General features: G+C 40.2%; 1 protein-coding gene across 7 annotated transcripts in view; it reads left to right on the top strand.

Moving 5' to 3' along the window:
* Positions 1-18160, top strand: part of SORCS1 (sortilin related VPS10 domain containing receptor 1) — a 474344-nt gene that overhangs the window by 334094 nt on the left and 122090 nt on the right. For all 7 annotated transcript variants that reach the window (XM_032490975.1, XM_032490974.1, XM_032490973.1 and 4 more), the window contains one exon: positions 9465-9529. In XM_032490975.1, the coding sequence (XP_032346866.1) occupies positions 9465-9529 (65 nt within the window). The remainder of the gene's footprint in view (positions 1-9464; positions 9530-18160) is intronic.

An 18160-nucleotide genomic window follows, 5' to 3' on the forward strand; every position in this document is an offset into this window, starting at 1 on the left:
GGGGACAGCCAGAAGCAGAGGCATCCGTCCGGTGGAAAGGATAGGGAGCATCTCTGTTCTGCTGTATAAGGGAACTAATCCCATTCATGAGGGCTGCACCCTCATGACCTCATAACCCCTCCAAGGCTCACCTCCTAATACCATCACCTTGGAGGTTAGGTTTAAACATGTGAATTTGGGGGAGACACACTCAGATCACAGCAACACTTAAACCTTGCAGGATGTCAGAATGTCTGAAGTGTCCCCATTATTTATTTCTCTTTATCTTTTTAGTGTAAGACACACACACATTACCTTCTAAGTTAACCCTGATTTTTTCTGAGACACAAAGGGGTGAAAAGAAAAGGAATTTTCTTTTTTGTTTGTTTGTTTTTATGAGAAGAATCACTGGAGCAAGTCAAGAACTGGGTTAGTAGTTTTAACCTGACACTGTTGGACAAGGTATTTGCTCTCTTGAAAACTCGGTTTCCTTCATTGTGACCTAACGGTGTTTGGACTAGTTCATCTCTAACAGACTTTTCATCTCTGAAGGAGCCCTTAATTCATACTGTTAACAGTAGTGGTGGCTGAAGGTACTCCTTCTTGTACTCTTCACAGCATTCTTACTGGTCAGTATTCTTATTAGCAACCTTTCTACAGATGGTATGTGGCGTTGTCAAGAAGTTAGAAAGCCTCGATTCCAATTTGATTGTATCATTTATTAGCTGTGTGACCTTAGGCAAGTAAATTGCTTTCAGGGCTAACACAGCCTTTCTCTTATCTCATCATTATTTTTCCGGCATTTGTGTTAATATGTGAATTTTCTAGACACAATATGTATTCTTATCCAAGTTTTTGACAATTGATGAGCAGGACACCAACAAGGGCACAGCCTCGTAGGGCCTGTGTGACATCAGCCCCACACTTAACAGATGGACATCAGCTATTGATCAACACTATTTGACAATAGTCTTTTTTGATGTAGTTAAAGCCCCATATATATATTTTTTCCTATGTAACTTTGAAGAAATGATATATATAATATACACCTCCTATATTATATATTTATACACTCTCTGTCTTCTCTACTGAAACATTATATAAACATATGTATTTTATCCTACATAACTTTCAAGAAATGATATAAAAAAACACCTGATTTATATCTATATCTCCCCCTGTCTTCTCTATTGAAATGTAAATTTCATGAGGTGCAAGGATTTTCCTGTTTCATTTACTGCTAAACCCTCAGAACCTAGAACTAACATTAACATACTGTTGGTATTCAGTAAATATTTGTTGAATTCATTAATTCATTCAAAAATTTAATTGAAGATTCGCTGTCTGCCCTGCTGAATGTTAAGTGTTAAGGATGCCCCAGGAATGCTTAGTCTAGAGCAGTGGTCTCCATGGTGAGTTACCTGCAGCCAGCACCCACCTCAAGATGACTCATTGAGATGTGGGGAGAAAATATTGGAATTTCTGACTTTCTGTTTGCTTCTATTTAGATTTCTATTAAGTACTCTGGTGCATTTCCACAACTTACTACTAATAGCATGAAGTATTGAGTATGTGCCCATTTTTCCCCCTTGTCTCATGCGTTCAAAACGAAAAATTTAGAGATTGCTGCCCTTGGGATTCTCTTATGGAATATAGTTTCTCTGGGTCAGATTGTCTCCGGCAGCAAAATTCTCAGGTTCCAATTCCTTTGCACTCATATTTGTTCTGCCTTCTAGTCTGAAGTTCGCTGTCCTTAACAGATATGGAAGTTCTCTCTTCTCTTTGTCTTCTGTTGATATGGTCCCTCCAGTCCCAGTCAGGACTTTCACATCCTCCTCCTCTCATTCTGAATTTAAGATCAGCACACACACCTACCTCCTGGTGTCCCTCACATTTTTTTTCCTGTTATACTTTCACAGCTTTAGCTTTCCAAGCATGCTTAGTAAGATGGTATCAGAGTTGTAAGTATTCTGAAATTTAAGAAAATTCCCCGTCTCTTCCTCATCCAGACTTCCCTTATCTCTTCTTCTCTCTATCCCTTTGTGATTTGCACACATTGTTTGCATCCCCTCTTAGTCTTTGTTTTCCTGACTGTAGGCATTTTTTTATTAATAGTATAGGTTTATTAATATTAAAAGTAATGCATAAATATATCCTCCAGTAATGTTTTTAAATTACTGATAAGTATAATGCTCACTTTGTCTATTACCCCCAATTTTAAAACCTCTTAGAAGCGGCTACCATTATGAAATTTTTTAATGGAGGTACTGGGGATCTTGAACCCAGGACCTCGTGCATGCTGAGCACATGCTCTACCACTGAACTATTCCCCTCCCCCATTATGAATTTTGAATGTGTATTTCCGGTAGCATTTTTTCCTTTTATGTGCTTTTTTTGCTTTGGGTTAATCAGTAGACAATAGTTAGATAAATTGGGTATTTTCATTTAACATATTGCAGTAAAGTAGTTAGAGATCTCTCTCATTAATTTTGTGTTCGGGCATGTAACAGTCTTTAAGATATATTATTGAATAAAATTAACAAGTTGCTGAAAACACAGAGGGTATGATAGCACTACAGTTTAAAAAGATAAAAAGAAGCCTTATTAAAAAAATATTGTGAGCTCCTCTTTTACCTCGATCCCAAACTCTTTGATCATTTTAAATATATTTCTCTGCATCTCATTGGCACTGTGTTTTCTGTTTGGGGATCAGGCTGGTGATCTGCTCAGGTTCCCTGGTGTCTCTAGATCTCTTCATCTGAATTCAGGAGAGAACAGAGACAAAGATGGGGGGGCATCAGAATGGGGAAGTAAGGAGGAAACAGGAAATGCAACCAGTAGTGTAAGAAGCAAAATCATTGCATTACAAATAGGGAAAATGGGGAAGGAGAGGGAAGCCCTGTAGCAAGATGATTTGTCTTGACCAGGTTAGACCCGGTCATGTCTCTGTCTGGAGAGACATGCTGTCTGTTTCCAATCATTTTCATCGCTCTTTCAACTTTCAGCTTTATTTCTCCCCAGCACTTTGTGCAGCAAACATCCTCACCTCCCATGACCCTCCTGAGCTTTATTTTATGTCTTCCCTCTTTCTGGGTCAAACACCCCATTTCTCTCTTTGTTCTCCTACACACACATTTTCTCTCTTTGTCTGTCTGTCTTTTTCTCTCCCCTACATTTTGTTTTAGATGTCATATAACTGAACTGTCAGGCTCTGGCTTGGGACGTAAGGATGATAAAATGCAGAATTTAATGAGCCTAAGGATTCTGGCCATGCTGATCTCAGCAGCCATTATGCATTCGAGAAACTTAGCATCATTTTTACTTATCTGTCTGTCTATTTATTTGTTAGTTGTAGTAGCTACCTTTGTTTCTGGAAAACCAGTGTAACAGTATGGAGACCAGAAGAAAGCCAGCAAGGGTGTTTCTGAGGCTTAAGGGAGGGGTTAACATGCCACCTTCAGGCTGCTTTTTTTTTTTTTTTTTTTTTTTAGCTCATTTTCCCCACGTGGGCAGGAGCTGAGACCTCAGGCTAAGCTACTTTGTTCGAGAAAGTTAAAGTTGCAGCATTAAGCAGGAGAGCGTAACTGTAGCATTAGTGAAGGGGAAAGCCTTGACTACTGAAGAGGAAATCAGAGTGTCCAGCTGCTAATATGTGCCAGCACTTCTCTCTAACAGACAGGACCCCTGGCTTCTGTGGGCTTCATTTGTGAGAGAGCGTGCGGGAACGTGAACATTCATCTCAGGTGAACAGGAGGAGGGCAGGTGTTTCCAACTCCCCAGCGTCCGCTCCTCTGCACATCCCTCCTCATTCCTCTGGAGGCCGTTAGCTGCAAATCTAAATCTGATTAAATGGGTGCTATCCCATCCTGGTGTTGATTTTTTAATACTTGCTCTGTGGTTATCTATATCAGGACATGTTGTGGTTCCGCAGCATTTATTGAGCAGTATATTAAGCCAGTATAAACGCAGACAAAATGCCAGGAGAATGATAAACTAGTGACATTTTTGAGTTTCTTTGTAGAAAATGTCGACAAAGGCTGCATTGGGCTGATTACATTTCAGAAGGGTGATGTTGAGCTGCTAACAACCCGTGCACTAGATCAGAGAGTGTTTCCATTGCATCCTTGACGGTGATAATTCTTAGATTTTATTCTAGAATGGCTCCTCGATATGAACACCAGCTTAAGATACTGGAAGAGTAGAGGCATGAGGCTACCTTTGTCTTGTTTGTATCAACGGAGCTGGATGCAGCATGACCTGAGAGCTCTCACCTTGTACTCTTCCCTAGGCAGGGAGACCTACGCAGAGATAGATGGAGACACAAGTGCCTCTTTTTAGTTATTTATACACTTAAGTGCCTGACTTTCTTCATTGGCCTCCCGTGGCTTTTAGCACCAAATACAAAACCTTAGCATGGTGCTCACAGTGCCTAAATTTTCATTTTATCTTCTGCTCTGCTTTGAGAACATTAGATCTACCATGTTGGCTAACAAGTAAATGCCTGGATAGATCATCCTGTCTCTGTCCTTTTTACTTGATCTTTATCTCCGAAGAGAATGTTCTTCCACCCTGTCTGTCCATCGATCAAACTATTGCATATCCTTTAAGATTCAATGCATCTACTCTAAAGGCTTCCTGGACCTTCATTTCTCCTGTGTTTTCAGATACCACCTAGAATATTAGAATCCTTGTTTCATTGGATCAGTGTCTCCTGCATTGCTCTAAAGCTCGTATGGGGTTTTGGGGCAGGAAGGTGTAGCTCAGTGGTAGAGTGTGTGCTTAGCTTATACAAGGTCCTGGGTTCAATCCCCAGTACCTCCATTTTAAAAAGCAATAAAATAAAATATAAAAATAAATAAATAAACCTAATCCCCCTCCCCAAGAAAAATAAATTTAAAATTTTTTAAATTTGAGAGAAAAAAAAAGCTTGTGTGTCCAGGGAATCTGTAGCCCTTGTTTTTATTATATAATAGGACATTGGAATGTTTCACTGAACAAATAAGTGATTTTATTTATCCGTATAGTTGATCTCAGAGCTACTGACTTATTTGGTCTGTTGATTTATGATGATAAAGCATTTCTGCTAATGGGATACCCATGATATCCCAAGAAGCTTTTATTACCAACATTAATTTTAATTTTCCTGTAAGGATGAATATTCCCCACCTACCTTCCTAAGTAAGAAAGGGAAAGAAGAGAAGAAAGAAGTCAGCTGTAACCTGAGCCCTTGCTGTGTGCCAGGAAAATGCTAGGTGCTTTAAGATGTATATTCTAGGAAAACTTATTTTAGTCTCATTTTATCCTTAAAAAATAAAATAAAAGCACAGAGATGTTAAGTAACTTACCCAATGTCGCATACAGATACGTTGATAAATGCTAATGTGGCTGATTATGTACTTCTCCTTTATCCAAAAGCATTCAATAAAACTCACGTTGAATAAATATATGTGCCATCCACAGTACCTGACACAGAAATACAGGAAGCTGTTGTTGAGCTTGGCTGTTAATAAGAGGGATAGATAGATGAGTCACCACTTGAAATACGGTCTGATATATGCTATGCAAAAGTACGTGCACTGTTCTGGAAGTCTCAGAAGGGAAAACCAACTTAGCTTAAGTGGCATCCCCACTGAGAAGACTGTTTTCAGCTTCACTCATCTGCGGTTGAGCCACAGACCGTTAAGAATTAAGAAGGCAGAGGAAGGGTAAGAGGTTACTCCAGGCAGAGGCCCCAGTACATACAAGAACATAAAAATGTTCCTTTACTTCCATGAAATTCAGCTCAAGAAGGGACTTCATTTTCCCAATTATTCGTAAAGGCAATATAAAGATACACAAGATACAGCCACCTATTTTCTTTTTATGTAATTAAAGGATCTGGTCCCAAATTTTCCTTCTCACTTTTATAGAGAGATTCTTTCTGAGTCCCAGAATTGAGCAATCCAATATATTGAATTTTATATTAAGTATTGACCAGTGTAAAATTTTCTACATATTTATTGAGGCAATATTCTTTTCTCCACTCTCATATGCACAGAGAATGCAGTGATTAAAAAAAAAAAAAATGGAACAGCACCTGCCTTTGGGGAGCTCGGTGAAGGAAGAGCAGCATTTATGCAGAGAGATCCAGCAAATCATCATGAACCATGACAGGGATGTGTACAGGGCAATCTGGAAGCATAAAGCAAAGATGCCCAAAGCTGAAGTCAGAGTTACCTACATGATTGAATTGAGATACTTGAAGCCACTCCGAAGATCTCACTCTAAAAATAAGACCATCAAGAGAACATTTTGGATTAAATTTTATGTGTATGCTGCTCTCCTTTGATTTAGTATTTTTTTACTTTTATTGAAGTATAGCTGACAATTAGGATTATACTATACTTCAAGTGGACAACGTGATGATTTGATATATATATACACTGTGAAAGGATTTCCATAATCGAGTTAACACATCCATCACCTCACATATTTACCTTTTTTGTGTGTGTAAGAACACTTAAGTTCAACTGTCTTAGCAAATTGCAATTGTACAGTACAGTTTTATCAATTATTGTCACCGTGTTATGCACTAGATCCTCAGACCTTATTCATCTTATAACTGAAAGTTTGTATACTATTTACCATTCTTTCCCTATTTCCCCATCCCCCCAGCCCTTGGCAACCACTTATCATCATCATCATCATCATCATCACGAAGCTCAATAGTTGGTCTTAAAACGCACACAAAACCATTAATCACCACAGTTTCAACTAAAATGTATAAATGGGCTAGAAAATGATACTTTGCAGGTCATCTGCAGAGATGTACTTCTGCAAGGAGTGACGGCACCCTTCAAACCAGCACCTCTGCAGACATTTAACATCATTTGGCTTCAGCTCTTGAGAACTTACCAGTGCCACAAAGTAAAAGCAGTGATAATTCTTTATCATCTGCGACCACAGATCTAGAGGCAGCCTTAGGCCTCCAGGAAGAAGGACGAGCACATCAGCAAATAAAAATGCTTGGAAGCACTGTGGTCTGACTTTGAAGTTTTACGTTGCTGTTGCATTGTTGTACTATACACGGGAAAGATTGTAGGCGGGGGGAGGGAGTCGGTTAGCCACAGTAGACTTCGGAAAGACTAAGGACTCTGTTTTAACCCTGTGTCTTTTCATTAATTGATAAGCGGGAAATGTCCCTTGAACCAACAGTTCCTGCCTTTAGAGATAATAAAAGATCTTAAGAGACTACTATTATTATTGATTTGGGGTCATGCACACGTGGAAAGATCCAAGTGTATGCAAGATAATCATTTTGCCTCCCATTGGCAGTAACCACAAGCCAAGCAGATTAGGTTTGCATGCCGATTGCAGCAGTGTGTGTCTGGGATGCCAGCCTTCGCCTGGGAATCATAAGTACTAGTCATTTCAAAGAAGAGACTTGCAGCAGGTAGGGTGGGAGGTGAACAGCATGTTACTACTTACTAATAATTTGCCAAACCCAGTTACCTGCTGAGCTTTCTAGTTTGAGGGTCGTCAGGACTATGTCTTTTTTTTTTTTTAATAATGTTCATGACTGTGGCCTTGTCAGTAGGGGTCACCTGTGAGGCCCATCAATGCTTCATTTGGGAAGTAGAGAGCCACCATCCCGGACAAGCAGTCGCTACAGTGCTTGATTGAAATGATGGTGAAAGTGTCACCATCCGCCTCTGTTCAGGTTCTAACCAGATGATATGTCCAAGTGCATACCCCCTGTCTCTTTGGGGGAAATTATAAAACCCTGGTGAGGACATTTCTGCTTCCCGGGAGAAGAAGAAAGCAGAGTTTAGAGTTTCACGCATAGGCTCTGAATTTCAGGCCGTGTATCAATCAAAGAAAAGCTACTGACAGTGATAATAAAGGGGCCTTAAGGAGACTTCTTAAAATGAAGAGAGACTAGGCTAACCTAGGCTTCAGAGTCTGAGTTGGGAAGATGAGTTCAAATAAGAAGAGTTCTGGGAATGCCTGCAGGACGATGATTAACTTACGTATTTCAAAGAGCTGGGATACCATGAGATACCCTCTCCCTATCTTCCTGCCCTCCTTTCTTTCCTTTCTTCCTTCATTCCTTCAACATTTGATTATCTATTATATTATAGCTCAGACATTTTTTTTCATATATTCACATGAATATAATGTGTATAAAACAAAGCTCCTCCAAGGGCTCTCAGTTTGGTATGGAAGGGGACGAGGGGCTGCTTTTACAAGGGGAAAGATACAAAAGTAATTCTTTATAACAAACTGTTACAGGATTTATGTAAAAGGAGAAATATTTGTTGGTAGGGAGAGAGCAATTTTCCCGATATTGCTGGGAAAAAATGGAGGGAGTGACTTTTCAGAGGTGTCTTAACATAAGAGTCAAAGAAGATGAGGTGACACTGGAGAGAAGGGCTTTTCAGACTGAAGCAAAAAACACACAGAGGTTTAGAGAGGGCTGACAAAAGGAAGGAGGCGTTTTCAGGGAGTGGTGACTCTTCCCGTGTGGCAGGAGATGGGGCGGCAAAAGCAAGATGGGTCTTGGGTAACACACTGGGTTCTGAATGTAATGAGCGCTTGTAACATCTGCCCTTTCTCAAATGGACTTGAGGGCAGGGCTGGGTGGCTCGGGGCAGGCAGAGGGAGACTACTGTTAAGGCATGTTACTGTTTTCCACATGGAAATGGAACAGATTAAATGAAAGTTCTGCAAGTGCTGATGAAAAAAACTCTAGACAGTCCTGAGTTTAATTAATCTTGCTGTGTGAAAGTCTCAGAGATGGAGTATAATTGCCCATATTATTTCTATAACAGAATAATTATTTTATCTTTAATTTGGCTCACTGCAAGATAAGACTAAGTAATATGTGCCTTCAAGACATTTTAAATAGACTTGTGTTTTACTTACACATATGGTTTCTGGCACATATCATAAAGTTAAGTGCATCTGCATTGCTCCCCTGCCATACAGGTTCAGTAATACAGAGAAGGACGGTCACTCTGGGCTATTCTGGCCACTGCATTAGTTGCGTTATGTGTTTTGTTCATAGGGTAGCGTACTAGGTAGTTCTGCAAATTGCAAATGAAAAGATGAATTTAGATCAGTTTGCTATGTAAATCACTGTTCAAATCACCCAGCTGAAGCAGCCTGCCTGGCATCTGCCTGATAAGTCTTGCAAGTTTAATATACTGTCGGTGAGATTGTTACAGGAGGACACATATGACATGCGTGGGACTGATTTGCAAGTCTGAGCTAATAACACGCGATATCCTTTCCAGAGTTAAGCCTGGCCTTCATCAAATAAAGGTTTCATTATCATCTTTATTTGAAATGGGAATTTTGCTGTCAGGCTATATAAATAAATACAGTAGCTGTAGTCCAAGGACTGTGGCTTTAGAATCCTGTGGGTGTTACTCGCCTGTGGGCTTAGCTGAGCATCTCTAAGGCATAAGGGATGTCATTAACGTTGATGTTTTTCCATTGTTTAGGTCTGTGATGGGGTCGAACAAGGAACCAGATCTTGTGCATCTCGAGGCCAGAACTGTGGATGGTCGTAAGTAAATCAACTTTTCCGTAATGTTAATAGTAACACTCGTTTTCTTAATCTGCCATGAACTGCATCTGTGTTCAGGGAAATCACAGTGGCGATAATCTAAATCGTTTGGACCTGAGGACTTCTTTGGTCCTTAGTAACCTAGAATTATTTTAATAATTCTTGACAACTGTCATTCAATGAAGGAGTTTTTCTTCGCGGGTGGTAAAATTCCAAAACTCTCTATTTCTAAAGTAAACACTTGTTACTGTGCAGTCGCTGCCATTTTGTTTTGATCTTTTCTTTCAGTTTCCTTATTTTATCAGATATCATCCAGGCAATGCCTCACTGTCTCATTTGGAGATTCACAAGGCACTTGGGTAGGATGGGGAAAACAGATTGATCCCATGTGTCTCCATCATATGCAATGCAAGGAAAAAGTCTGTTGCTGGTTCTGTACAACTCTAGTTAGGTTGGCTGCATTTCTTGGGGACATTGTGGCTTTTGCATATATAGAGAGGAAAGTTGCAGGTCCAGAATCCACACCCATGTCTGAATGGCTTGAAAATTCTCCTCACTAATTGTATGATCTTGAAAAAGTTACTTAAACTCTTTATGCCATTGTTTCTTCAATGTAAATTAAGTAAGTTAATAATAATGATCCCTGTAGTAGCTAGTATTTACTGAGCACTTACTCTATACCAAGAATTACGCTTAAGGCTTTCTCTACTTCATCACAATTAATCCTCACAATAACTTGCAGGTAGTTTTTCCTATTTTACAGATGAGGAAACCAAGGCATAGAAAGCTTAAGTAATGCATTTAAACAACAATGACATGAACTTCCTTCCCCTTCTTTGGTCCTGAGGATCTCCAGAAGGGAGATGCATCCCATGGGGGCACTACTAGGTGCAAGATGGGCTGCAGGTGAAAGGGATAAAGGAAAAGAGAAAAAGGGGAAAGTATAGAAGAAAAATGGATGAAGAGAGAAAAGCCAGACAAAAAGAAAGAGATCTCCAGTGTAGAGAAGAGGAAGAGAATGGACTCTTCAGTTACAGCTGAGCAGTGAGGCTGGTGGAGGTTGTTCAGCACTGAGCCAGAGAGTAATGATCTCATTGTTCAGACCTCTGTTTCAGAAATACCACTCACGATTCGAAAACTTCATCATCACCAACACTGTGCCTGTCTTCTCGTCCTCAGCTCTTCTGATGCAAAGGCAGGAAATACCCATCGTTTACCAGCTTCCAGCTAAAGAAGCTGGTCACACCTGCCATCCAAACTCTCCAGAAACCACAGCTACTCCATTACTAGCACTCCCTGGGAAATTTTTTGTGTTCTTTCCCCTTTGGGGGTAATGAATATATCCTCCAGCAGAATCAGTGGGGGACAGACCAGGGTCCAAGCTGACCATCTCCTTTCTCCTTTATAATCTCGGGACATAGAATAATCTCAACAGTTTAGAGCATCTTTCCCACTTCTTTAGTGGGCTCTCTCTGGTGGTGACCAGAGCTGATACTATTATCTTGGGTGCCAAGGTCCAGTTCTCATTACATAAGAGCTGGAACAGTCTTTTTCCTTAGGTGGAAGTTGCCATGTTGTCTGTTTAAAGCTTTGTTTTACTTCCCGTTGCTCTAATAATAGAGAACAAAGTTCTCACCTTACCTGACTCCTCATTGTACCCTGCGCTCCCCTCACTCCTCGCCTTCAGGCCTTTGGGTTTGCTTTCAATTCTCAGAGCGTGCAAGGTTCTGTGTCTCCCTACCAATTCTAATACCTGCTGCTTCCTCTGCTTAGAATACCTTTCTTTCTTCCCCCATCCCAACCAGTTCAGTGTAACTCATCCCTGGGGAATCATTCAGATCGCAGTTTAAGTATCCATTTTTTTCTTTTTAACTTTTAGTTTTTAAATAATTTTAGACTCACACAGATGTGGCAAAAAAAAAAAAATGGTGCAGAGTTCCCTGTATCTCTCATCCAGCTTCCCCCAACAATAACATAAGTATAACTGTAGAACCCTTATCAAAACCAGGGAAAGCATCCATTTCTTAAGGAAGTCTTTCTTAAACTCGGAATTTAAACCAGTCGATTTTGTTTGCTTTCATCCAGCTCTTTTATTTTTTTTTATTGTGCTCATCTTAGCTTGAAATTGCATTCCATTTACATGATTATTTGATTACAACTTTTCCTCTGCACCAGCCTTTAATAAGTTCTATGAATGCAGGGATCAGGGATATCTTTGTTCAGTATTGCATGCCCAGCCCATGCCACAGTGTCTACATGTAGATGGAGCTTAATAGATATTTACTGAATGAATGAATGCATAGTTGACCAGTTGTCAGAGTTACCAGCTGGCTACTTAACCTCACTTCCTAGGTTGTCTGAAAATTTTAGAGCATTGCATCTCAAATTTTAACATGCATTCGACCCACCTAGGGATCTTGTTAAAATGTGGATTCTGATTCGGTAGGGGCCCAAGAGTCTGCATTCCTAACAAGCTCCCAGGTGAAGCCGATGCCACTGGTCTGTGGAACACGCTTACAATAATAAAGTCCCACACCGAAAAACTAATGAAAGAGCTTTAGGGTCTGTCTCCCATGACTACACCCTTTGTTTACGAAGCTCTGCATGGAATCGGTAGCATCGCAGATTGCTTTTATTTTCAAGCTGTGGGGCTACTGCTGCTTTCTGGCTTGTGGCATCTAACCCACATAACCCAAATCCTGAAAACAACAAGGCCATCGCTTTCCCTGATCCACACGTTTTCTCTCACCCAACATTATTCCCGTGCTCCCTGCAGGCATGAAGGCTGATAATGCCAGACTGTCATCTCAGGCTCAGCTTTCACAAGGCATGAAATATATCAGTTCTAATTTTATTTATTTTATTTCACTTTTTTGCAAAGGCAGCATCTTCAGAAACTATCCAAGAGTGAAAATTCAATAAAGGGATTTAATTTGAAAAGTTATCCCTGTCAAAACATAACAGAAAAAAAAAAGACCTACCAATTGAAATAAAGGATCTAAGCATAACGCCTGCCCTGAGTATCAAAAAAAAAAAAAAGATTTTCTTGGTGTCATATTTCCTCTGTAAGTCTGTCTCTCTCTCTCCAAAAGAGTCAGTAACCATAGCTTCAGGTCAAAGACACAGAAAGGAGGATGAAGGAAAGCAAGAACACAGAGAGGTCAGTGTATCAAGTTATTAGCAAATATACTGAGAGTGTATTTATCAAAATCAGACTCCAGGCTGGTCAGTTGCTCTAAGAATTCCAGTATCTCCATGGTATTCCTCTCCCCATTCTGTGATTGGGGTCCCTCTTGGTTCTCCATTCCTTCATTACTGTTTAGCACAAAATTTAAATATATAGTACCTGTTGTTTATATTCTAGGTCATACGTCTAGTAGGCTATATGCCAAAATAATATATATATATGTGTTTTTTAACTTTGAACAAGTAATTTTTTTTAAATTTTAATGGGTTTAGGCATTTCGTAGCCAACACATTGAGCATGTGACATAGGAAAAAAATCCCTTCTTGCTTATTTTTCTCATCCCCACGGGGTGAGTTGAGTTGCAAATGCTTAGCTGGGTGTGTTACTTGAAGTTTACTTTTAGTCTCGTTTCACATCTCCCTAGATTACAGTTTTATAATTAATTCGGTTTCAGTTGAAGTCTCCATATTTGAGGGCAGGTGAACTCTGGAAAGCTTTTGCTTTATAAGGGTCTGTGAGCGACACAGACGTTTCCTGTCAACTGAGCTCTGAAATCTGGGTGTTATAGTTTACAGCCGTGACAAGGGTGTTATTCTTTCCTGTATCATCCCTCTGCCTTGAGAAGCAAGCTGGAAAGAGCAACCTCACTTACAATCAATCACAGGAAGTATTATTGGAACATTTTGAACGTATTTATTGGGTCTGGCATTTGTTATTGGCCCCAGCATCCAGCCGAGGACAAACTGACAGGTCCTCATCCTAGAAACAAAGATTTTACTGTTTAAATACTGTGTGTGTGTGTGTGTGTGTGTGTGTGTGTGTGTGTGTGTGTGTGTGTGTGTGAGTGTGTGAGAATTGCACACACATTGTACACACCTAATACATTAAAACTGCTACCCAGTATACTGAAATAGTAAAAAGGAAATCTACATTCTATTGATCTACCTAATATAAGTACACGTGTGTGTGTGGTTGTAGTGTATGTAGTTAGAGAGAAAATGTCAACCAAACTGTTGACATTGTTGAAAAGCCTTGTGAAAACCTCTGTCCTATTTAATCTTGGTTCTAAGTACAAAATATAGCTCAGGGCCTGGCACATTTAGTGTGTGTTGACTGAATAAATAAATATCTGTGCATGTCACTGTATGGGCACATCTTCTTTTTCTAAGTTTTTATTTATGTATGTATGTATGTATGTATGTATTTTGCATTCTTTTTTTGTTGAAGTATATATTCTGTATCTTGTAGTAGCCTATCATGAAAAAGAATATGAAAACGAATATATGTATGTGTATGACTGAAACACTCTGTACACCAGAAATTGACACGACATAATAAACTGACTATACTTCAATAAAAAATAATGCAAAAAAAAAAAAAAAGTACATCTTCTTGAAGAAGGACCTTGAACCATAGGGTGTGCAGAGTCCCGTAGGGAGGATCATGAGAAACTCACTGACTCCCTAAAATTGTATGCCACGTAGTATGTATATGTGAGTTGGAAGAAAGAGACACAACTTTTATCAGAATTCTTAGCATGATAATTACATGCAGATGCACAGTTTTCTATTTATGCTCATCTGTTAGCATCATCTTGTGAGAGAAGTTACAGTACCAAGTTTGAGCTTTATTGCTTCTCCTTTTCACTTTGAAATGAAAGGCCTGGCCAGTGACCTGAATGTTTCTGTACTGGTGATGACCCGTGCTAGCAGGGACAGGGAACAGGGGACAATTACTGGCCTCTGTGTCTATTTGCATGGGTAACTAACCTTGTAACAAGTTGCCAAAGGACTGATCTCTTTCACTGGGGAAAAACAACCTTGACCCTTTAACTAGCTGTGAAAATGAGTGTCCCCAAACTCTTTCTGAAATGAGCCTCAAGCCAGCATTTTATAAGCCGAGATAAAAATTAAAGGAAACTCACAACTTTGTATAACGACCATCCCACTAATTCTGCTCGTGGGTGAGAACTAGACCTCTCATTTCTACTTCTGGTTTTCTACTCCTCCCATCAATTTCCATATTGAATGGCATGCATATCAGTGCTGGGATAAGGCCAGCACTGCTGAAATACTGGGAGAGGTGATGGAGACCTCAGTTCTCGTCAGTCCTCGGCATATCAGCCATGAGGTGGTGTGAGTTTATACTCTAAGCCGTAATGACTTTTATACCAACAGCAGTAGCAACGACCATCATAAAAGGGATAAGCAGTACTCCAGCCATCAAGTGGAAAGTGGAATCCACTTCCTGACCTTCCTTCCCATTCCCAAGACTTGTGTTTTTTTAAAATATTTCTTCTATATTATTTAAGAAATTGTTTGGGCTTCTACAGATAAGCATGTATGTATGTAGACAGACATCCACACTCAGATGTTCATGTTGTAAACTTGTTATGCCAGGTTCAGCGTGGGGCGAATATGATAGCGAGTTAAAAATCTTCCCATATCAGCACATATAAATTTACCTACTTCATGGCTGATCACTATGTAAGAACCCCCATTATACAGTCAACTGTAATTCTGTTAATCACTATCTCATTAACGGAAATGTAGATGTCTGGCTGTTTCAAACAGTGCGGATACCTTCACATATGCACGTATATCTTATTTGGTTAGTAAGCATTCAAACGTGTCTGAGCAGCAAGCACTGCTGAAAGCAAAGTTACCCATGGGAAATCCCTGGGTCTGAGAGTACATACCTTTGAAATTCCCGTAGATGTGGTCGCATTGCCCTCTGAAATAGTTGTATCATTGCAGACTTTCTGGATATGAGAATGCCTGTGTTTGCAAGCCCTCAATAGTCCAGGACGCTAGGAAAGATCTTTTTAAACATAACCCATCTGATGAGCAGAAACATGGCATATCCTTATTGTTTTCATTTGCATTTACTTAATTAGGAGTGGGGTTAAGAATTTTTATTTTTCTTGGCTATTTGTACTTCCTCCTTCAAAAGATCTCAAATCTCTTTAATGTTCTAGAGAAGAGCAATACTTCAGCATTTTTGTGCAAATCTAAAAAATATCAAAGTTGCCAGCCCTGCTCTAGCCAAAGTCCCACGACGGTACACCAGTTGGCATTATTAGACCCCATGTTTCATAACCTTCATCTGCCTTCTTTGTCCATCAGTTAGTGTATCAATAGCTTCTAGGGTGGGGCCTGGGAGGAGGTTGGAAGTTTCCATTTCTGGTCACCTTCAGATTCTGATAGCTCCCCACCATTCCCCACCATGTTTACCAAGTGCGTTCTCACCTCTCTTACCCTGTCCCCAGATCAAGCATCCCAGCTTAGCCAGTCCAGCGACACCTGGCACTTTGTCTTTCTAACACTGTCTTTCCGACCCCATTTTTCATATTGCAAACGTCTCTTGACTTCAGTGACTATTGATTTCAACTTGGCCTCTCTGATTTAGCAGCCTAAAGACAGCCCTGAAAACCGGCCAGAAAAGCATGAAATGAGATAACACAGGCCTCCCCACACAGCAGTGAAAAACCTGACAGGGACCGTTCAGTAACGGGCTCAGCTGGGCAGCTTTCAGACTGGGCCCTTTGTATCCATTATGTGCCACTTCCCTGCATCCCGCGAGCCGCCCACTTGTGAGGAGCTCTGTGCCCTTACCTCCCACCCCGAGGATGAGAGCGCAGAAGTGCGCGAGAGAGATTTGCCATTCCCAGGTCTTAACTCTGGGACAAAGGACTGGGTATCTCCTGGGTCCTCAGGCTACCCCAGGACTCAGTAGCACCAGCCCATATAGCACGTGTGTGCGGCAGTTTCTAGCGCTTTGAAAAATTCCTCATACTTCTGACTCCTGCTTTAAAACAAAAACAAAAGGTAGCATCATAAAGATCTCGGTGCTTACTCATTCTTCCCTTTACGCTGCCCTCAAGCAACAGGGATGTTCTCAAGCAACGAGGCTGCTAGTAATGTGCCTTAGGTTCCTATTATTTGTCAAGTGCTGCTGCACTGGATACTTTTTTAGCTGCGTTACTTACAAGAGCTCTTGCAAACAGGTCCTATTGTTATTTTCCTAACTTTATGAGGAAAACGAGGCTTACAGTGATTAAATATTTTTGCCATTACCTCAGGACTAGAATTTGAAGCCAGGTTGGGTTCAAACTGGACCTATTTATTGTTCATGCATTTGAAAAATATTGTTGGACATCTGTGGTATGCCTGGTGCTCTTCTAGGCATGAATGAAGGATAGTAGGGGACGTTGCAAAGGCCCTGCTCTCAAAGAGCTTACCTTCTAGATAGGGAGACAGATTATAAACAAACGCATATTGCAGGTGGTGGTAAGTTCTAGGAAGCAAAACAAAGCAGAGTCTAGACAGAGACTGATTGAGGAGAGGGAGTGATCAAAGAAGGAATCTCTGTTAAAGTGGCATTTGGTATTTCAGGCAAAGTCCTTATGGAAGTAAGGGCAAGAGCTGGGTCTGCCGGGTGGAACAGCGTTGCAGACAGATGGAACAGCATGTGTAAAGGAGTATGGGCATGCTTGGCCTGGCTGAAGTGTAGCAAGGGGTGAAGTGACTGGAATATAGAGAGGGCCAGCAATGTGTCATCTCTTTCTGTTTATCCTACTGTGAAAGGCAGAGGGTGTGCCTTATTGATCTTTATTGAACATTTTTCATGTTCCAAGTATGATATTCAGTATTGAGAGTGATAAAAATAGAAAGTTAGTAAGTAAAGAAATAATGGACTGAATATACCCATGTGTCTTGGAGGCTGTCCTTTGAAATGACCCTCTGTCCTGGACTTTTTTTTTTTAATGAAGTATAGTTGATTTGCAATGTTGTGTTAGTTTCTTGTTTACAGAAAACATGAATTTATATACATATATATACATGTATTTATATACATATATATATATATTCTTTTTCAGATTCTTTTCCTTAATAGGTTCTTACACGGTATTGAAGATAGTTCCCTAATTTATCCCTCCCCCCATTTACCTCTGGTAACCTTAAGTTTGTTTTTTATGTCTGTGAGTCTGTTTCTGTTTCTGTTTTGTACAGAAGTTCATTTATATCATATAACATATGTCATATAACCCATATAACATACAGCATATATAGTAATTAATCATAGAACACATGAACACATATAGGTAGATATTGTACATCCCTCCCCCCAAAAAGCCCTGGAGAGGACATTCTGTGTACCTTCTCCCTCATGCACAAAGCTGCTTTCACTTCTTCCTTCCCTCCCTCCTTTCCACTTCCATTCCTATTTTCTTTCTTTGTTACTATTTGCCCTTTTCACTGTCTCTGTCCCTCTCCCTTTCCCACCCTGCCTCCTTTCTTTGTAAACTCAGTTTGGAAAGTTACCGGAACAAATGTGCTTCTCAGTTTTCCATGGTTGGGTGTGACCCTGTGGCTAACTTTGTGCCTTTTCTCAGCTTAAACTGGAGTGCTAGCCTGGCTTTTCCACAAAACAGCCAGCTGGCC

The sequence above is a fragment of the Camelus ferus genome, chromosome 11, assembly GCF_009834535.1.
Source record: "Camelus ferus isolate YT-003-E chromosome 11, BCGSAC_Cfer_1.0, whole genome shotgun sequence".
Lineage (NCBI taxonomy): Eukaryota > Metazoa > Chordata > Mammalia > Artiodactyla > Camelidae > Camelus > Camelus ferus.